The sequence below is a fragment of the Oncorhynchus nerka genome, linkage group LG26 (assembly GCF_034236695.1).
Source record: "Oncorhynchus nerka isolate Pitt River linkage group LG26, Oner_Uvic_2.0, whole genome shotgun sequence".
Taxonomy (NCBI): domain Eukaryota; kingdom Metazoa; phylum Chordata; class Actinopteri; order Salmoniformes; family Salmonidae; genus Oncorhynchus; species Oncorhynchus nerka.
In genome coordinates this window covers 13698840-13718609 of record NC_088421.1, presented here as the reverse complement: position 1 = coordinate 13718609, position 19770 = coordinate 13698840, and the positions used below count along the sequence as shown (strand labels likewise).

General features: G+C 43.3%; 1 protein-coding gene across 1 annotated transcript in view; it reads left to right on the top strand.

Moving 5' to 3' along the window:
- The first annotated feature begins 2161 nt into the window (after positions 1 to 2161).
- Positions 2162 to 19770, top strand: part of LOC115110334 (ubiquitin carboxyl-terminal hydrolase 31-like) — a 63643-nt gene continuing 46034 nt past the window's right edge. The window contains 11 exon segments of the mRNA XM_029635909.2: positions 2162 to 3487; positions 3670 to 3801; positions 4995 to 5089; positions 5194 to 5286; positions 7101 to 7236; positions 7993 to 8140; positions 8304 to 8484; positions 8670 to 8781; positions 15522 to 15616; positions 16516 to 16593; positions 19578 to 19707. Coding sequence (XP_029491769.2) covers positions 2924 to 3487; positions 3670 to 3801; positions 4995 to 5089; positions 5194 to 5286; positions 7101 to 7236; positions 7993 to 8140; positions 8304 to 8484; positions 8670 to 8781; positions 15522 to 15616; positions 16516 to 16593; positions 19578 to 19707 — 1764 coding nt within the window. The 5' untranslated portion in view covers positions 2162 to 2923.

The window sequence follows — 19770 nt, the reverse complement described above, 5'->3', positions numbered from 1 at the left end:
GATGAACTGCACAGGCAACCGGTAGAGTAAGTTCAAATGTAATTGTGTTCAACATTCTGGCTTGTAAGGAACATTTCCAAGATTTGGCAGTGCTTTGTTTCAGACTGTATACCAAGAAGTGTGATTTGGCAAGAACAAGACAAACACAAAGTAAGCACTTGAAATCACTGCACAAACTGAATGATTTAATATAGATATATATATATATTTTAAACTTAATTTCAGTCACAGATAACTGGGGCACTTGCTAGCAATAAGGGGAGTATTTAGCAGTGTGGGCCAACATGTTTAAAAAAGATCTAGGCCTAAAAGTAAGTCCATTGGCGCGAGTGTGTGCACGGGCATGTATTTTGCCATCACAAAATGATCAAATGAGTCAAACCATTCTATAAAACCACACTGTAGATTATATTAGGCCTACATGTGGAGATTTTTTAAATAATCATCTGTCTGAAGCTAAATTAGGGGGTGCTAATTTCCAAGAAATGTAGTCTACACTGCAGTGAAAAGAATTAATTATTTTCAAAATCATACTTGGTGACTTGACTTCCTTTCTCCAAACAGCAGAGGGCAATAGTCACATGGCTGAATGCTATATAATTTTGTAGAAAATAGCAGCTTATTTCTTGGCATTAAATGTTGCATTAAATAGTTTGCTATAACATGTACTGTATACTACAATACAGAGGCACTGAACACCAGGATAAGATGAAATGGATGTAATGGTATCATCATACAATGTTTCCCAGTAAAATGCATGGTCTACACACCCTTCTTTTATGTAGGGTCTATGGTTTGCACTCTAGTCTGAGCTACTTGGGAGAGATGTAATTGGATAGATATCATAATGATGAGAGGTGCTGCTGGGATGCACAGTATCTAGTCACTGTGTGTGCTGAGGTCAGCTTAAAAGAACAGGAAATTAAGCCATGTCCCAAGCATATGGGAACTAAATGATCTGGGCATGTGGAGGCAGCATATGGATTAATCTGTACCTCTAGGATCTGTATCTAGGTTACCTACTTTTACCTTACTTCTAAGTTCCACCAACCCAATAGCTATAGCCACAGCAAAATAATAACTAAAGGTCCAAGAAAGACATTGATTAGGAAAGTGACTCATGGGAATTAAATACACACATTTACTCATCACATCCTTGCGTCTTTAGGTCGGGCATCATTTGTAGGTGTCAAAACAGTACTACGTTCAGTGTAAAACAATAAGGGAAATGCATGAACCATTAGGCCTACATAATTGAATGTTTGACATTGTGTCTGATGTCTGAAAGTAGGTTATATATTACAAAGCTCACTGTGACTCTCCCTCCCATCTCAAATTGAGAGAATATAAAGGACAAATTGCATTCGGCTAATTTCGTCCTGTGCGATATGACAGAAGACATGCTGATTGGTGGGTAGAGGAGTAGGAGGCGGGCACAATTAAGACTCAAATTACAATTGGTTTTATGCTGGTGACCTTGACTGCTGATTCCCTTATCAGACTGATTCTCTTTCCTCTAACACCGATCTAAAATATATATTGTTTTACTATGTCTCTCTGTTTTGCGTTTTAGTAGATCATGGAGCTAAATGTTGTATTTTGATAGGCTAATATGTGTATGTGATAGGTTACATAAAATTCAATCAAGTTAAATCCATCACTGTATAATGTAGGCTATATGGTGAGGCCATTCAGCCAAGATGTGGCAGTCACGGATTGATTCCACCATCCTATTTTGTATGTTGTGGTGCATTAAAATACCAGAAGACCAACTTGATGTCAGTCTGGATCTCAGTGGGAACTGAAAAATACCACCTCTCAGATTTCATTAACCCCATTATCATAGGGCCCCACCCTGTACTATAGGAGACCCAACACTCTCATACTTGCAACCCAAAACAAAAAAGCTAATATTTGTCTTATAATCAATATTTTTTGGACTGTCCTTACATCAGGAAGTATTTCCTTATTGTCAACTGCATGATTATGGATAGGCCTACATTAAAAAAAATTAAAAACATTTACTTTATTATTCAATAGTGCACATTTTGATACTTTGATACAAAACGTTTGATTTATGGAAAAATGGTACAGTGGAACCACTCTCTCCCCCAGTTGTAATTTTGGCGTTGACTCTGTTACGTCAGCTGTTTCTCTGCTGTCCTGCAGTGTCCGTGTTTTTGTAGCTGAAAGTGTGAAAGACTCCGTTGCAATGGATAGTCGGATTTAGGAGAATACCTCGGCTTGGAAAGCATAAGAAATCTTACAATCCCACTCAAGTTAACCAAGGATACGGAATTAAACGTCTCTGCTTGGTAACTGCATTTCTATTTTCGGGTGGGATGGAAGGACACTTCTGCGCAAGGGACTCATTTATGCAGTGGTTAGATCTCTGGCTAGCAAAGCTAGCTAATGTGCATATGCTAACTATAAAAACAATCAGCTAGCTACAAGAAACGATTTGCATGAACGTCAGTGGATAGGTTGACTCGTTTAGCATATACAAATGCATTCCGTCAGCTTATTGTAATTTGTGTATTTTACTAAATCGAATCACTTAAAATGGATTAATGGATAGTTTACAAGCTAGCTAGCCAATTTAGCTAGCTGATTAGCTAGCTATGGATTGTTGTTGTGTTAGCTGACACGCTAGGTTTAGCTGTCCAGTTAAATAAACATAACACTTGTCTTTGAAAATGTGGTGACACGTATTTAATGGTAGTCAGTACTGTACCCCTAGTATGGCAAATATATCCCAGCAAGCTACTGTTAGCTAACGTTAGTTAACTAGCTAGTTGATGGGTTGAGATGTAACTTGACTTCCCAATTAAGATGTAGCACCAGACAGCTGAAAGTTAATTCTAGTTTGCTAGCTAGCTCAGCTCATTCCTCACAGGAAAGATTGTAATTTGACATTTATTGCATGAGGGGGTGCCCAACAAGTCAGGCAATCATGTCAAGTAAAGCCACGACTAAAGAGAAGAAATCTGGTAGCTTCAGCAAGAAACTCTTCAGACGAGGCTCTGTGCGCTCCGTGGGTAGTTTTATGGGCAGAGTCTTAAGGACCCTGTCAACCCTGTCCCATTTTGGATCAGATGGGCATGCTATTGAAGGTGACAAAGACGACGGGGGTTTCACATTATTCAAAACTGGAGGCAAAGATTCACCAGCTTTGGATGATAGTGACCGTTTCCTCGGAGAAAAGGTCCCTGGAGTGTCTGGTCTCAAAAACCATGGTAACACTTGTTTCATGAATGCCATCCTCCAGTGCCTGAGTAACACTGAACTCTTTGCTGAGTATTTGGCACTGGAACAATACCGGGGAGTCGAGGAAACGGATGAGGAGAAGGAGAAACCAAAGACAAACGGTGTGCATTTGGGGAGGAAGGGCCCTCATGACAGAGGCGAGGTGACCGAGCAGCTGTCTGGACTGGTCCGGGCCCTGTGGACATTTGAATACACCCCACAGCACAGCAGGGAGTTCAAAGTAAGTTGGTACAATGTATCATAAAGCAAGACTGCTTCTCTCACAGGACTGCATTTGGTCCGCAGAATCAGCCTATACTACACATATTTGAAATGGTCAAATACATTTAGGCTACATCATACTTCTGAGACTAGGCTATCACCAGAATTTTCAAGCAGCGTTGCTTGTGCTGTTTGTTGCAGAATGCTGTCTCAAAGAGTGCTTTGCAGTATAAAGGCAATGCTCAGCATGATGCCCAGGAGTTTCTGCTCTGGCTTCTGGACAGGGTACATGAAGACCTCAACAACCATCCCAACAACAGGCCTTCCATTAAGGTAAACTTTTGTTTGCGCATCATAGAGTTAGGGCCTACTAATGCAACTTCAGGAACGGTGGTAGTGGCCAGGTTAGCACAACGAGACAGCTAGTGATGTGACCCCGAGCTAGCAGTGAATGGAGCTGTACCTGAGGTGAGTCAGCAGTCTGAGTGGATGAGGTGACAGGAGGTGGCTGGCTAATTGTGATGTCCTTTGAAGCCTCATTCAGACATTCCAAACGGATTAACATTTGAGCAAGGGTAAGGGCCTGGCATCCTGCAGGACAGATTTACAGACCTAACCCATTTCTGAATGCAGAGCCCCATATCAGGCATCAATCTTCCAGAGCACTGGAACAAACAAGTTAGGAGAGAGAGCTCACTTCCTTACTTTACGGAGTACTGACTGATTCACCTCCTAATGGGAGAATGAACAGGAAGTGATGGTGTTCTGTGTCCCTTTCCTGGATTGCTTCCCATCTGAAACAGTTTGGAACAGTTCGTGCATATATTATGGTGACATTTTATTTGTTTTGGTCATAGGCAAGGAGTTTTCAGCTGTTCGTGCTGACGTTTTATCTAGAGGCAAGCCAAAATGTGTAGCCGAAGTCTACGCCCCTTTGTCAGTGATTGGTCAACAGTAGGGATTCTTCAATGAAGAGTTTGTCATCACAAATCCTCTTCATTCAAATTTTGTTCACTTGAAAAGTAAAATTTTGCAACTTAGATCTCAGCAAAAACATCAAAATGTAATGACAGATTTCTTCAGTTATCTTAGATGAATTCTATGTTGAGGAAGTTTATACTGGCTACGGTGTCTTAAGATGGACAAACGGTACTAATGTCACTTTCTCATTTTAAAAGCAAAGGTCTTTTAAGGGAGTATGCGAGCACATTCGTTTGGATCACCTTAGGCGCCAGCCGAACCGAAGCATGAAGAAGACTTTAGACATGCAGAGTGAGAGACGTGACCTGAATAGACCCCACAGAGCTTTTGTTGATTAGTCTGCCTTGTCAAATGCTCATAGTTCCTTGAGGATAAGTCAGAGCTGCACCGTCACAGGCAGTTTTGTTTGTATTTTGGTCTCTTATGCTTTCGATATTTTCAGACAGCTTTGGATGCTCATTGACCTAGTGAATAGAATACAGCCTCAATATCCTAAATCGTCTAATATGCAGTAAGAGCTCATCCACTCTGTTTTGTCCTATTAGCCACCAGTGGAAGAGGATGATGGGGGTCTAGAGGGGCCTTCTCTTCCACTCTCTACCGGTTCATTTGTGCAAGAGCTATTTCAGGCCCAGTACAGGTAGGTCTTATTTGATGCTTACCCCTGAGGAGTTTTATAATCTCCATTCTGTTTATTCCTCATGACTTCTTTTGAGACAAATGAGTTCCCTTTCTTACCAACAGGTCGTCGCTCACCTGCCCGCATTGCCAAAAACAGAGCAACACCTTTGATCCTTTCCTCTGCATCTCCCTTCCCATCCTCTTACCTCACACAAGGTGAGTACACACCTCTGCTGTGTTCCATCATTCGGTCTGGTGGGAGGAACAAGACTGTTGACAAGTGTTGAAATGTACATTTTATTTTTATGTTTTATTTAACCAGGTAGGCTAGTTGAGAACAAGTTCTCATTTACAACTGCGACCTGGCCAAGATAAAGCATAGCAGTGTGAACAGACAACAACACAGAGTTACACATGGAGTAAACTATAAACAAGTCAATAACACAGTAGAAAAAAATAGTCTATATACATTGTGTGCAAAAGGCATGAGGAGGTATGTGAATAATTACAATTTTGCAGATTAACACTGGAGTAATAAATGATCAGATGGTCATGTGCGGGTAGAGATACTGGTGTGCAAAAGAGCAGAAAAGTAAATAAATAAAAACAGTATGGGGATGAGGTAGGTAAATTGGGTGGGCTATTTACCGATGGACTATGTACAGCTGCAGCGACCGGTTAGCTGCTCAGATAGCAGATGTTTAAAGTTGGTAAGGGAGATAAGTCTCCAACTTCAGCGATTTGTGCAATTCGTTCCAGTCACAGGCAGCCGAGAACTGGAAGGAAAGGCGGCCAAATGAGGTGTTGGCTTTAGGGATGATCAGTGAGATACACCTCCTGGAGCGCGTGCTACGGGTGGGTGTTGCCATCGTGATCTGAGATAAGGCGGAGCTTTACCTAGCATGGACTTGTGGATGAGACTACTTGAGACTGCGGTTCATTTCAATTTCCCAGGGTTGCAGAAGCAAAGTAAATAAGAAGGAATGTCGTTTTAGTCTCCAAAATGGCATATTTGGCCCATCTGCAGACCAAACCAAGCCAGTAATTATGGGACTCTTCTATTTCTAAAGTCAATTTAAGGGCTACATGCCCAGACAAACACTCAATGGCTAAAGCAAAAAGGGAAATAGACTTACTTTTAAATCTGAAATGAAGATGTAGGCCTATGACTTTTTAGGAATATGTTAGGTTCTTTTCTGTCATAGTTTTAGTATTTTGAGTTTCATTATTTGTGCCTAGCAGTCAAAACCACTTTTATGCTCACTCAGCTGAGGATTCATAATGCTCCTAAACTGAGGTACCTGGGACACGCATGGCCTTTTTTGTCCTCATGATACAGTGATGTCCTCCGGCTGTAATCTGATTGATGACAGAATGTTGGTTCTCCAGACCAAGGCTCAATGGCTCACCACTCTGGCTTCACTACTACTTCTTCCTTCTCCCAGAAACACAATTCTGTTACTCAACTTTGGGTTATCAGTTATTACTAGTCTGAAGCATCTAGGTTATTTCTCTGAATAAAAATATTCTGCTAAGCCTCTTATGCCACTGTTTCTGGCCATAGTTGAGCTGATGTGAAGACCGATCCCACATAACTGAAGTTCAAATGAGAGAAACTCAGAAATGGCAACCATCTTAAAAATGAGGGTTCTCCAGAATGTGGGGTGTTTCAAACTGAACTCCTGAAAAAGCTGCGTTGCTGTGCCTGCTGGCTAAATTCTTAGTGTCAGCTTAGAGTAGCACTGATCCACACAGTCACCAGAGGAATCCTGCTCAGTGCTCTCACAGAGTAATTACAAATTAGCAGTCTCCAGACAGTGTTGTAGCAGCATTACTAGAGGAGGTGGATACGTGTCCTCTCCTAGGAGGTTGATTATTGGAGTTAATTGTGTTTAATTTGGCGAAAGTTGAATTTGTCCGTTCTGTTATTTCCTGGCCTTTGTCAGTGGTCTTTATCTGGTGTTTTGTAATTCCTTATATGGTGCCAATATTTGATCCCTGTCATTCCCATGTTTCCTCTCTCTTCCCAGGCCTCTGTATGTGACAGTGGTCTACCAGGGGAAGTACTCTCACTGTATGAGGATCGGCGTGGCCGTGCCCCTGAACAGCACCGTGTCCAGACTCCGAGATGCTGTGTCACGTGAGACCAAGATCCCCCTGGACCAGGTGCTGCTTCCTTCCTGCTCTCTTATCCCTACCAACCTCAGCTCTGTCTTACTAGGTTACATACACACAGAAGTTAACTTGATTGCTTTATTTTCTGGTGCTACCTAGCTACTAAGGATTTCAAAGGAATGTTATCTGAAAAGAACAGTAAAGGAGCACCCTATTTAGGCTTACTTTCCTCCTTTAATGATTCATCCCTGGGTAATAGTCTGATTGTACCAGCAGGTGTGCCCATTTCAGTATTAATAACTTCTTTACAGTGTTGTCGTAAGTACTATTAGGCCAGTGCATCATCGTCTCTTTAATCAGGATGAGGGGATCACTGGAACAGAGCCCATTTTATCGAAGATCAACAGAACTGATGCCTTGGGTTTGATGTGGCTGAAACTTTCATACAGTGCTGTCATTGGATCACATTAAGCAGAACACTAGTGTGTGTGAGATCCTGGTCTGAATAAGAAAAGTTGTCATGATTGAGGGATAGGGCAAGGACTCCAGGAGAAAGGGGGGAGGTTTTCAATCATGGTGTGTAGTCTTCCATATTTACCATGGTTCTGTATTTGCAGAAGAGGTAGGCCTATACACTGTAGAGAATATTGATGTCGTTTATTTATGTTCTGTAATTCATTCACTGAAATGGGCATGGCCTAACTCTAATCTGTTTCACCATCGTATCTGAATAAAAGGTTTCAGTGTTGACTAAATGGCAGCAGCGTATTGATTTGTTTTGGCCATCTCCGCATCCCTCTGATTCAGTTTGTTTTGACGGAGATGTACTACGACGGTTTCCACCGCTCCTTCTGTGATGACGACGACGATCTCGATATCATTCAGGAGAGCGATTCCATCTTTGCCTTTGAGACGCCTGAGATGTTCAGACTAGAGAACATTCGAACCAAGAGAGGTACCTCTTCACTATTCATCTACTGTTGATATCACATTATTCAATACGTTTTGGGCATTTCTCAATGGAAGTTTTTTTTGGTAGTGTACTTGTCATGCATTCTCTGTAATGTATATGGAAGTATTGACTGAGTATCAATGACCGATTGGGATTTGAAATCCAGGGAGTCTCCTTGCCAACCTGAACCAGAACAACTTAAAGTTTGGGAATGAGATGAGCAGGACTCCATCTTTCATGCAAGGAGCCGTGATTCCTGCCACTGCGTCGGCCAATAAGAACACAGGGGCCGACAAGATGGTCCTGCTGATCTGTAACCGAGCCTGCACCGGTCACCAAGGGAGGAGGTACTATAGAGATTAAATATTAATAATATTGACTGCGATGTTGGAATTGTATTTCTATGGGTACTACTGCCCAGTGTTTTCAACTGTCCTCTGAAACCGTACACCATGCAGGTCATATGACATTTGTTATATTAAAATATACTTGGGAGTCTGTTAACAGGAGAATATCATTCCCTCTGTTCCAGGTTTGGTCTTCCATTTGTTCTGTACATGGATCGCACTGTGACCTGGGATATCCTGCAGAAGGAGATCCTGGAGAAGATGCATCACCTGCTCAGGCCAGGAGTTTACATTCAGGTGGGTGGAGGATAGTGAATGGAAACACAACCCCACAGAAAGCAGGTCAACAAAAAAATTCACGATATGGCAAAAGAGTCTGAATTACAACCTGTGTAGGCTTTCACTAGTAGGCACTGTGGTTTACTGCATTTAACCCCCTAGAGTTGATCAATTACAAAACAAAAAAAATCACCATCAAAATCCGTCAGTTTAAGCTAGAGATGTTTTTTTGCATTGGATGCCTCTCAATCCACTGTATCCACCAGTGTCGCACTTCCGCATCTGCGGTGAACGGTGACAGAGCTAGAGCGGTGTTTGTCAGACCATGAGACATCGCGAAAATTGTTCTTCTCACGAAAAGGTCTGCAGCATCTGAACAGTTTGACCTAGAAACTATTATGACCACTCTATGCAAAGTAAGACTCCCACAAACTGTTTTGCTCTATGACCCCCACAAATGTCTCAGGACTCGTCTGAAGATAACCAGGTACTGGTTCAAAGAAACGAATGGAAGTATGAAGGTAGTTTTGAGCCTACACAAAAAAAGGGGTTAAATATGTGTATAAAAATATATATTTACACTACCGTTCAAAAGTTTGGCTCACTTAGGGTCACTTTTCCTTGTTTTCCATGAAAACATAAATGAAATGAGTTGCAAAATGAATAGGAAATATGGTCAAGATGTTGACAAGGTTATAAATAATGATTTTTAATTGAAATAATAATTGTGTCCTTCAAACTTTGCTTTCGTCCAAGAATCCTCCATTTGCAGCAATCATAGCCTTGCAGACCTTTGATATTCTAGTTGTCAATTTGTTGAGGTAATCTGAAGAGATTTCACCCCATGCTTCCTGAAGCACCTCCCACAAGTTGGATTGGGTTGATGGGAACTTCTTACGGTCAAGCTGCTTTCACAACAGCTCAATAGGGTTGAGATCCGGTGACTGTGCTGGCCACTCCATTATAGACAGAATGGCTGCTGACTGCTTCTTCCCTAAATAGTTATTGCATAGTTTGGAGCTCTGCTTTGGGTCATTGTCCTGTTGTAGGAGGAAATTGGCTCCAATTAAGCGCCATCCACAGGGTATGCCATGGTGTTGCAAAATGGAGTGATAGCCTTCCTTCTTCAAGTACATGAGTAGTACTTCCGGGTTGGAGCGAGCGGTCGCATCCGCACTTCGGTCCGCAGGTAGTATAACTTTTCATTACATTTCATTACATTTCATTATAGTACAACGGTTTGATTTGTCTAATCTTAGCAATTTCTTCTTAGCTAGCTACATAGCCGTCATTGTATCAAAGATAATTGCGTAATTATCGTATTTCGTCGTCCTAACGTAGTCTACACTGCTATCTGCCCAGCAGCTAGCCAGCTAGCAAACGTCCACCGTCTACCGAATAGCAGCACTGTAGAAACTATTCACTCAACTGAACGACTTGATTAGTGTAGTGTTAGCTAGCTACATAGTTGTCTTTGCTGTCTTCGTATCCAAGATAATTGTGTAGTTTAGAGTGTGTAGTTTTAGAGTGATTATCTTAATTTACCGAGGTTAGCTAGCCAGCTATTTGTCGTCCTTAACGTAGGAGACACTGCTAGCTAGCCAACAGCTAGCCAACGTCTTCCGAATAGAACTTCCGCACTCAAAAACCCGGTCGCATTCCGCTTCGCTCCACAGGTAGTATCACATTTTCATTTCATTTCATTACAGTACAACGGTTTGATTTGTTTGATCGTAGCTAGCTACATAGCTAGCTACATAGCCGTCTTTGTATCAAAGATAATTGTGTAGTCTCGAGCGATTTTCTAGGTTAGCTAGCCAGCTATTGTCGTTCTTTTAACGCAACGTAACGTAATCAACACTGCTAGCTAGCCAGCTAGCCCCCGAATAGCAGCACTGTAGAAACTACTTCACTCAACGGAACGACTTGATTAGTGTAGTGTCAACAACGCAGCCACTGCCAGCTAGCCTACAAAGTCAACAATGCACCCACTGCCAGCTAGCCTACTTCAGCAGTACTGTATCATTTTAATAATTTTAGTCAATAAGATTCTTGCTACGTAAGCTTAACTTTCTGAACATTCGAGACGTGTAGCCCACTTGTCATTCCAATCTCCTTTGCATTAGCGTAGCCTCTTCTGTAGCCTGTCAACTATGTGTCTGTCTATCCCTGTTCTCTCCTCTCTGCACAGACCATACAAACGCTCCACACCGCGTGGCCGCGGCCACCCTAATCTGGTGGTCCCAGCGCGCACGACCCACGTGGAGTTCCAGGTCTCCGGTAGCCTCTGGAACTGCCGATCTGCGGCCAACAAGGCAGAGTTCATCTCAGCCTATGCCTCCCTCCAGTCCCTCGACTTCTTGGCACTGACGGAAACATGGATCACCACAGATAACACTGCTACTCCTACTGCTCTCTCTTCGTCCGCCCACGTGTTCTCGCACACCCCGAGAGCTTCTGGTCAGCGGGGTGGTGGCACCGGGATCCTCATCTCTCCCAAGTGGTCATTCTCTCTTTCTCCCCTTACCCATCTGTCTATCGCCTCCTTTGAATTCCATGCTGTCACAGTTACCAGCCCTTTCAAGCTTTACATCCTTATCATTTATCGCCCTCCAGGTTCCCTCGGAGAGTTCATCAATGAGCTTGATGCCTTGATAAGCTCCTTTCCTGAGGACGGCTCACCTCTCACAGTTCTGGGCGACTTTAACCTCCCCACGTCTACCTTTGACTCATTCCTCTCTGCCTCCTTCTTCCCACTCCTCTCCTCCTTTGACCTCACCCTCTCACCTTCCCCCCCTACTCACAAGGCAGGCAATACGCTCGACCTCATCTTTACTAGATGCTGTTCTTCCACTAACCTCATTGCAACTCCCCTCCAAGTCTCCGACCACTACCTTGTATCCTTTTCCCTCTCGCTCTCATCCAACACTTCCCACACTGCCCCTACTCGGATGGTATCGCGCCGTCCCAACCTTCGCTCTCTCTCCCCCGCTACTCTCTCCTCTTCCATCCTATCATCTCTTCCCTCTGCTCAAACCTTCTCCAACCTCTCCAATTTCCTGATTCTGCCTCCTCAACCCTCCTCTCCTCCCTTTCTGCATCCTTTGACTCTCTATGTCCCCTATCCTCCAGGCCGGCTCGGTCCTCCCCTCCCGCTCCGTGGCTCGACGACTCATTGCGAGCTCACAGAACAGGGCTCCGGGCAGCCGAGCGGAAATGGAGGAAAACTCGCCTCCCTGCGGACCTGGCATCCTTTCACTCCCTCCTCTCTACATTTTCCTCTTCTGTCTCTGCTGCTAAAGCCACTTTCTACCACTCTAAATTCCAAGCATCTGCCTCTAACCCTAGGAAGCTCTTTGCCACCTTCTCCTCCCTCCTGAATCCTCCTCCCCCCTCCTCCCTCTCTGCAGATGACTTCGTCAACCATTTTGAAAAGAAGGTCGACGACATCCGATCCTCGTTTGCTAAGTCAAACGACACCGCTGGTTCTGCTCACACTGCCCTACCCTGTGCTCTGACCTCTTTCTCCCCTCTCTCTCCAGATGAAATCTCGCGTCTTGTGACGGCCGGCCGCCCAACAACCTGCCCGCTTGACCCTATCCTCCTCTCTTCTCCAGACCATTTCCGGAGACCTTCTCCCTTACCTCACCTCGCTCATCAACTCATCCCTGACCGCTGGCTACGTCCCTTCCGTCTTCAAGAGAGCGAGAGTTGCACCCCTTCTGAAAAACCTACACTCGATCCCTCCGATGTCAACAACTACAGACCAGTATCCCTTCTTTCTTTTCTCTCCAAAACTCTTGAACGTGCCGTCCTTGGCCAGCTCTCCCGCTATCTCTCTCAGAATGACCTTCTTGATCCAAATCAGTCAGGTTTCAAGACTAGTCATTCAACTGAGACTGCTCTTCTCTGTATCACGGAGGCGCTCCGCACTGCTAAAGCTAACTCTCTCTCCTCTGCTCTCATCCTTCTAGACCTATCGGCTGCCTTCGATACTGTGAACCATCAGATCCTCCTCTCCACCCTCTCCGAGTTGGGCATCTCCGGCACGGCCCACGCTTGGATTGCGTCCTACCTGACAGGTCGCTCCTACCAGGTGGCGTGGCGAGAATCTGTCTCCTCACCACGTGCTCTCACCACTGGTGTCCCCAGGGCTCTGTTCTAGGCCCTCTCCTATTCTCGCTATACACCAAGTCACTTGGCTCTGTCATAACCTCACATGGTCTCTCCTATCATTGCTATGCAGACGACACACAATTAATCTTCTCCTTTCCCCCTTCTGATGACCAGGTGACGAATCGCATCTCTGCATGTCTGGCAGACATATCAGTGTGGATGACGGATCACCACCTCAAGCTGAACCTCGGCAAGACGGAGCTGCTCTTCCTCCCGGGAAGGACTGCCCGTTCCATGATCTCGCCATCACGGTTGACAACTCCACTGTGTCCTCCTCCCAGAGCGCTAAGAACCTTGGCGTGATCCTGGACAACACCCTGTCGTTCTCAACTAACATCAAGGCGGTGGCCCGTTCCTGTAGGTTCATGCTCTACAACATCCGCAGAGTACGACCCTGCCTCACACAGGAAGCGGCGCAGGTCCTAATCCAGGCACTTGTCATCTCCCGTCTGGATTACTGCAACTCGCTGTTGGCTGGGCTCCCTGCCTGTGCCATTAAACCCCTACAACTCATCCAGAACGCCGCAGCCCGTCTGGTGTTCAACCTTCCCAAGTTCTCTCACGTTACCCCGCTCCTCCGCTCTCTCCACTGGCTTCCAGTTGAAGCTCGCATCCGCTACAAGACCATGGTGCTTGCCTACGGAGCTGTGAGGGGAACGGCACCTCAGTACCTCCAGGCTCTGATCAGGCCCTACACCCAAACAAGGGCACTGCGTTCATCCACCTCTGGCCTGCTCGCCTCCCTACCACTGAGGAAGTACAGTTCCCGCTCAGCCCAGTCAAAACTGTTCGCTGCTCTGGCCCCCCAATGGTGGAACAAACTCCCTCACGACGCCAGGACAGCAGAGTCAATCACCACCTTCCGGAGACACCTGAAACCCCACCTCTTTAAGGAATACCTATGATAGGATAAAGTAATCCTTCTCACCCCCCCTTAAAATATTTAGATGCACTATTGTAAAGTGGCTGTTCCACTGGATGTCATAAGGTGAATGCACCAATTTGTAAGTCGCTCTGGATAAGAGCGTCTGCTAAATGACTTAAATGTAATGTAAATGTAAAGATCCCTTTTACCCTGTACAAATTTCCGACTTTACCACCACCAAATCACCTCCAGACCACCACATTGCCTCCACCATGCCGGACAGATGGCGTCAAGCACTCCTCCAGCATCTTCATTTTTTTCTGCGTCACACAAATGTTCTTCTTTGTGATCCGAACACCTCAAACTTAGATTCGTCTGTAAATAACACTTTTTATAAATAACACTTTATTTTCCAATCTTCCTTTTTTCCAATCTTCCAGTGTCAGTTCTTTTGCCCATCTTAATATTTTATTTTTATTGGCCAGTCTGAGATATGGCTTTTTCTTTGCAACTCCCGGAGTCGCCTCTTCACTCTTGAAGTTGAGACTGGTGTTTTGCGGATACTTTTTAATGAAGCTGCCAGTTGGGGACTTGCGAGGCGTCTGTTTCTCAAACTAGACACTTATGTACTTGTCCTCTTGCTCAGTTGTGCACCGGGGCCTCCCACTCCTCTTTCTATTCTGGTTAGAGCCAGTTTGCACTGTTCTGTGAAGGGAGTAGTACACAGCGTTGTACGAGATCTTCAGTTTCTCGGCAATTTCTCTCATTGAATAGCCTTCATTTCTCAGAACAAGAATAGACTGACGAGTTTCAGAAGAAAGTTCTTTGTTTCTGGCGATTTTGAGCCTGTAATTGAACCCACAAATGCTGATGCTCCAGATACTCAACTAGTCTAAAGAAGGACAGTTGTATTGCTTCTTTAATCAGAACAACAGTTTTCAGCTGTGCTAACATAATTGCAAAAAGGTTTTTAATGAACAATTAACCTTTTAAAATGAAACTTGGATTAGCTAACACATGCCATTGGAACACAGGAGTGATGGTTGCTCATAATGGGCCTATGTACGCCTGGGTAGATATTCCGTTAAAAATCAGCCGTTTCCAGCTACAATAGTCATTTACAACATTAACAATGTCTATATTTTATTTCTGATCAATTTGCTGTTATTTTTAATGGACCAAAAATGTGCTTTTCTTTCAAAAACAAGGACATTTCTAAATAACCCTAAACCTTTGAACGGTAGTTTATGAGTTTTTTTTTATGTCCTAGATTTAGGACAGACACTTCAAAACCTTGTTTCTTCCAATTAATTTTTTGACTCTCCTTTTAGCCATTCTTAAATGTGTTATTCAATGCATTTCTATGAGCTTTAGTAGTAAAGGCCAAAATCATAATTTTATCAAATACATATTTTATATATTTTTTATACATAAAAGGGTCCTAAAATTCAAAATCAACTAGCTACATGATCCATAGTATGACCATCTTAAAACAATTTCATATGTCAGTTTAGCACCCCCTATCCTATGTCTTAGACTCTAAAGAAATAAACAGTTGATTCCCATGTAATGGCATGTTAGACGTTTAAGTTGCCTCATTGGCTAGAATGTTGTTGGTCTGGTTTGAAAAGCACGGCCGTGGCAACATGTCTATACGTAGCAGTCAGGTGGTGGGAATAGGGATAGTGAGTAACTAAAGTCCTGGTATTATCTGCAGGTGGGGCCCTTCAGCCTACGAGTGGTTGGTGTGGTTGGCATCACGTACCTCCTGCCCCAAGAGGAGCAGCCTCTCTGTCACCCAACAGTGGAAAGGTCAGTCTCCTTGTTATTCCTGGTCCTCTGTAGCTCAGTTGGTAGAGCATGGTGCTTGCAACTCCAGGATAGTGTGTTCGTTTCCCGGGACCACCAATACAGATGTGATATCTTAATTTGACCAGTTTCTATATTATGTGGATCTTATTAATTAATGGACATTTTTGTAGGGGTTGATACATTTTTCATTAAACCTCAAATGCAATAAGTTTGCATTTCCTGACGCACAGGAAAGTTCTCTGTAGCAACAGTGATCAAATTAAGAAAGCACATCTGTACGTAAAAAAATGTATGCACTCATGACAGTAAGTCGCGTTGGATAAAAGTGTCTGCTAAATGGAATATTTTATATTATTATTCAATTGTAGCTCTCAACCAGGGTCATGTTCAGTAGGGCACATAGCAAAACGTTTCTCACCAGAAAAAGGACATTTGTGTTCAGGTATTATCTCCCCTTTTCAAAATGTTATCTTCCTACTGAACACCACCTCCTCTCACCAATTCACAATTTTGTTTACAGTTTACTGCCTCCTTGTAATCCTTTAACCACACTTGAATGCCAGATCAGATGCTCCAGAACTGTTAAATGGCGTGCCTTTACATGTTTTGGTATCTGTTTCTTCACACACTGCTTGCTCAGCAGGTTTGGTTTATAGTTTGTCCCAGTTGCTGATTCAATTGAATAGAATGGGAGTTTGTCACACAGTACACACACTAAAAAGCTGGGTAGATATGTGTACAGCATACAAAAAGACAGCCCCACGGGTAATGTAAATCCAATTCACTTAGATTTGTAGTGTTTTGAAGATAAGAGAAATACAGCTTGTTGGTTGATATGTGTTTTAAGTTGTGAAACTGTCTTGTTCTCGTTTTTCCTCAACATAATCTTTCCTTGGCAGAGCGTACAAGTCCTGTGGCCAGGGGGGACCGCCGCACGTCAAGATAGTGGTGGAGTGGGACAAAGAGACCAAGGATTAGTGAGTGAACGCTGCACAACAATATTACTGGTGCTCTGCATTTCTTTGATAAACGCCATGTTTCTGGGGGTTTGTGGTGAGATTTATCCTGCAGGGAAATACATGACCATAATTATCTGTGACATTGCTACATGCAAGGATAGACCATGACATTTAGACATTTGAATAAAACAACAGTTTTTAATGAGCTTTTATGAGTGTGCTCCATTTAAAAAAAGAAAATCTGTACCGTTAGCCTACACACTTTTCACGAGAATAGCTTGTTATTGTCGGTCAATCAAAGCAGCACTACCATCAAAGGCTCCATGTGTACCAAGTGAAGTTGGAGCGGTACATTTTGAACCTCATAACTTTTGGAAAAAAATCTATACTAAACAAAAATATAAACACAACATGTAAATTGTTGGTCGCATGTTTAATTTCTTATGGGCAGGTGGGACGGTAGCCTGGCAAACATCCGGTGAAATTGCAGAGCGTGAAATTCAAAAACACCAAATTCAAATATTTAACATTCTTGAAAATATGTTATACATCAAAATAAAGCTTAGCTTCTTGTTAATCCAGCTGCTGTGTAAGATTTCAAAAGGGCTTTACAGCGAAAGTAAACCATGCGATTATCTGAGGATAGCGCACCGCATACAAACACATGAAAATCATATTTCAACCACGCAGGTGTGCCACAAAAGTCAGAAATAGCGATATAATTAATGCCTTACCTCTGAAGATCTTCTTCTGTTGGCACTCCAAACTATTCCAGAAACATCACAAATTGTGCTTTTGTTCGATAATGTCCTTCTTTATGTCCCAAAAATGTCAATTTATTTGGCGCGTTTGATTCAGATATACACCGGTTTCAACTCGCCCAACATGCCTACAAAGTATCTAATAAGTTACCTGTAAACTTGGTCCAAACATTTCAAACAACGTTCCTAATCCAACCTCAGGTGCCCTAAAACGTAAATAATCGATACAATTTTAGACTGAATAAACGGTTTCTAATACCGGATAAGAACAACGTGAAGCACGCTCCAGTTTACGCGCACCAAAACAGTAGAGTCCACCTGGAGTGACACTTACAATGAATAGGACTACTTCTTCAATTCTCAAAAGAAAAACATTGAACAATTTCTAAAGACTGTTGACATCTAGTGGAAGCCATAGGAACTGAAAACCAGGTTCCTATTAATAAGGGTATCCCATAGAAAACCATTGGAAAATCCTATGACCTCAATTTATTTCTTCCCCTCGATGGTTTGTCCTCGGGGTTTCGCCTGCCAAATCAGTTCTGTTATACTCATTATTTTAACAGTTTTAGAAACTTGAGTGTTTTCTATCCACATCTACCAATTATGTGCATATCCTAGCTTCTAGGCCTGAGTAACAGGTAGTTTACTTTGGGCACGCTTTTCATCCCCTACCCAAGAGAGGAAATGAAAGATCCCAGAAAAGTTATATATGCACAAAAAGCTTATTTCTCTCAAATTCTGTGCCCAGAGTGATCATTACACAGGTGCACCTTGTGCTGGGGAAAATAAAAGACCACTCTAAACTTTGCAGTTTTGTCACACAAGACAATGCCACAAATGTCTCAAGTTTTGAGGGAGAATGCAATTTGCATACAGACTGCAGCAATGTCCACGAGCTGTTGCCAGAGAATTTAATGTTCATTTCTCCGCTATGAGCCGCATCCATCGTCGTTTTAGAGAATTTGTCAGTACGTCCAAACAGCCTCACGACCACAGACCACATGTAACCATGCCAGCCCGGGACCTCCACATACGGCTTATTCGCCTGCTGGATCGTCTGAGACCAGCCACTTGGACAGCTGATGAAACTGAGGAGTATTTTTCTCTAATAAAGCCCTTTTGTCGGGGACAAACTCATTCTGATTGGCTGGGCCTGGCTCCCAAGTGGGTGGGTTTATGCCCTCCCACACCCACTGGCCAGGGACCCACTGTGCCCCTGCCCAGTTATGTGAAACTATAGATTAGGGCCTAATGAATTTATCTCAATTGACTGATTTTCTAATATGAACTATAATGTTGTAAAATCGTTGAAATTGTTTTTTTTAAACGTATGTATTTTGATTATCCAGATATTCGAATAGTGAAAAGATGTCAAATGCCCATCCCTTAAAGCCAACAAATATTAATTTCAACAAAATATATTGTTTGTCTAAAGACAGGGGTGAGAGAGTATAGCAGACGAGGCACTTTGATGTTTGTTTTTGCTTTTTTAAGGCAAAAGTCTGCATGCTTCAGTTTGGCGGGCGCCTTGCCGAACTCGGCTTGGCAAACCTGAACGAGTGTGCTTGCATACTCTTTTAAATACCTTCGCTTGATAAATAAGAAGAAAAAAACAGCAATAGTACTGTTTGTCCATTTTGAGATGCCGAAGCTAGTATACACTTCCACAAAATAGTCAGAATGAATCGAAGATAACACAAGAAATCTGTCGTTTGACGTTTTTGCCGAGGAGTTCATAGTCAAGCAATTTTACATTTAACTAAGATGTCTGGTGCATTATTTATTTCTGAATTTAAAAAATGTGCATGAAAACAAGCCGTCTCTCGTTGAATGACAAACGCTTTGTTGAAGAATCCTTACTGTTGACCAATCACCGATGAAGGGGTGTAGACTTCGCATACCGACTTCGGCTCTGTTCGCCTACCGACTTCGGGTCAGTTCGGCTACTGTGCTCGAACATCCGAAAAAAACCTTACCGAACTCCAAAACTAACAGAAACGTCACATAATGCCATCATAATATATGCACAAACTCTTAGGAACTGTTTCGGCTGGGAAGCATGCGGGTGCCTTTAGACATTTGGAGACAGGATAACATAAAGGAATGAAATCCTTAAGTATTAGACTACCTAAGCAATACCCACATATTGGGAAGTGTCAGATTTAGTATTGTGTGTTAGGATAGGAGGCAGTGTGTTGAGTGATTTGATTGGCTGACTGTGATTCTCCTTCCATGCAGTCTGTTTGGGCTCACTGAGGAAGAGTACATCCCTGATGCTGAGAGTGTGTATCTGCACAGAGAGCAACACCATCAGCCCCAGGCCTGCACCCTCGCTCAGTGCCTCCAGCTCTACACCAAAGAGGAGCAGGTAACACTGGAGTACACACACATTGTGTTGGTATCACAAGGCCACACACAATGGCTGTCGATG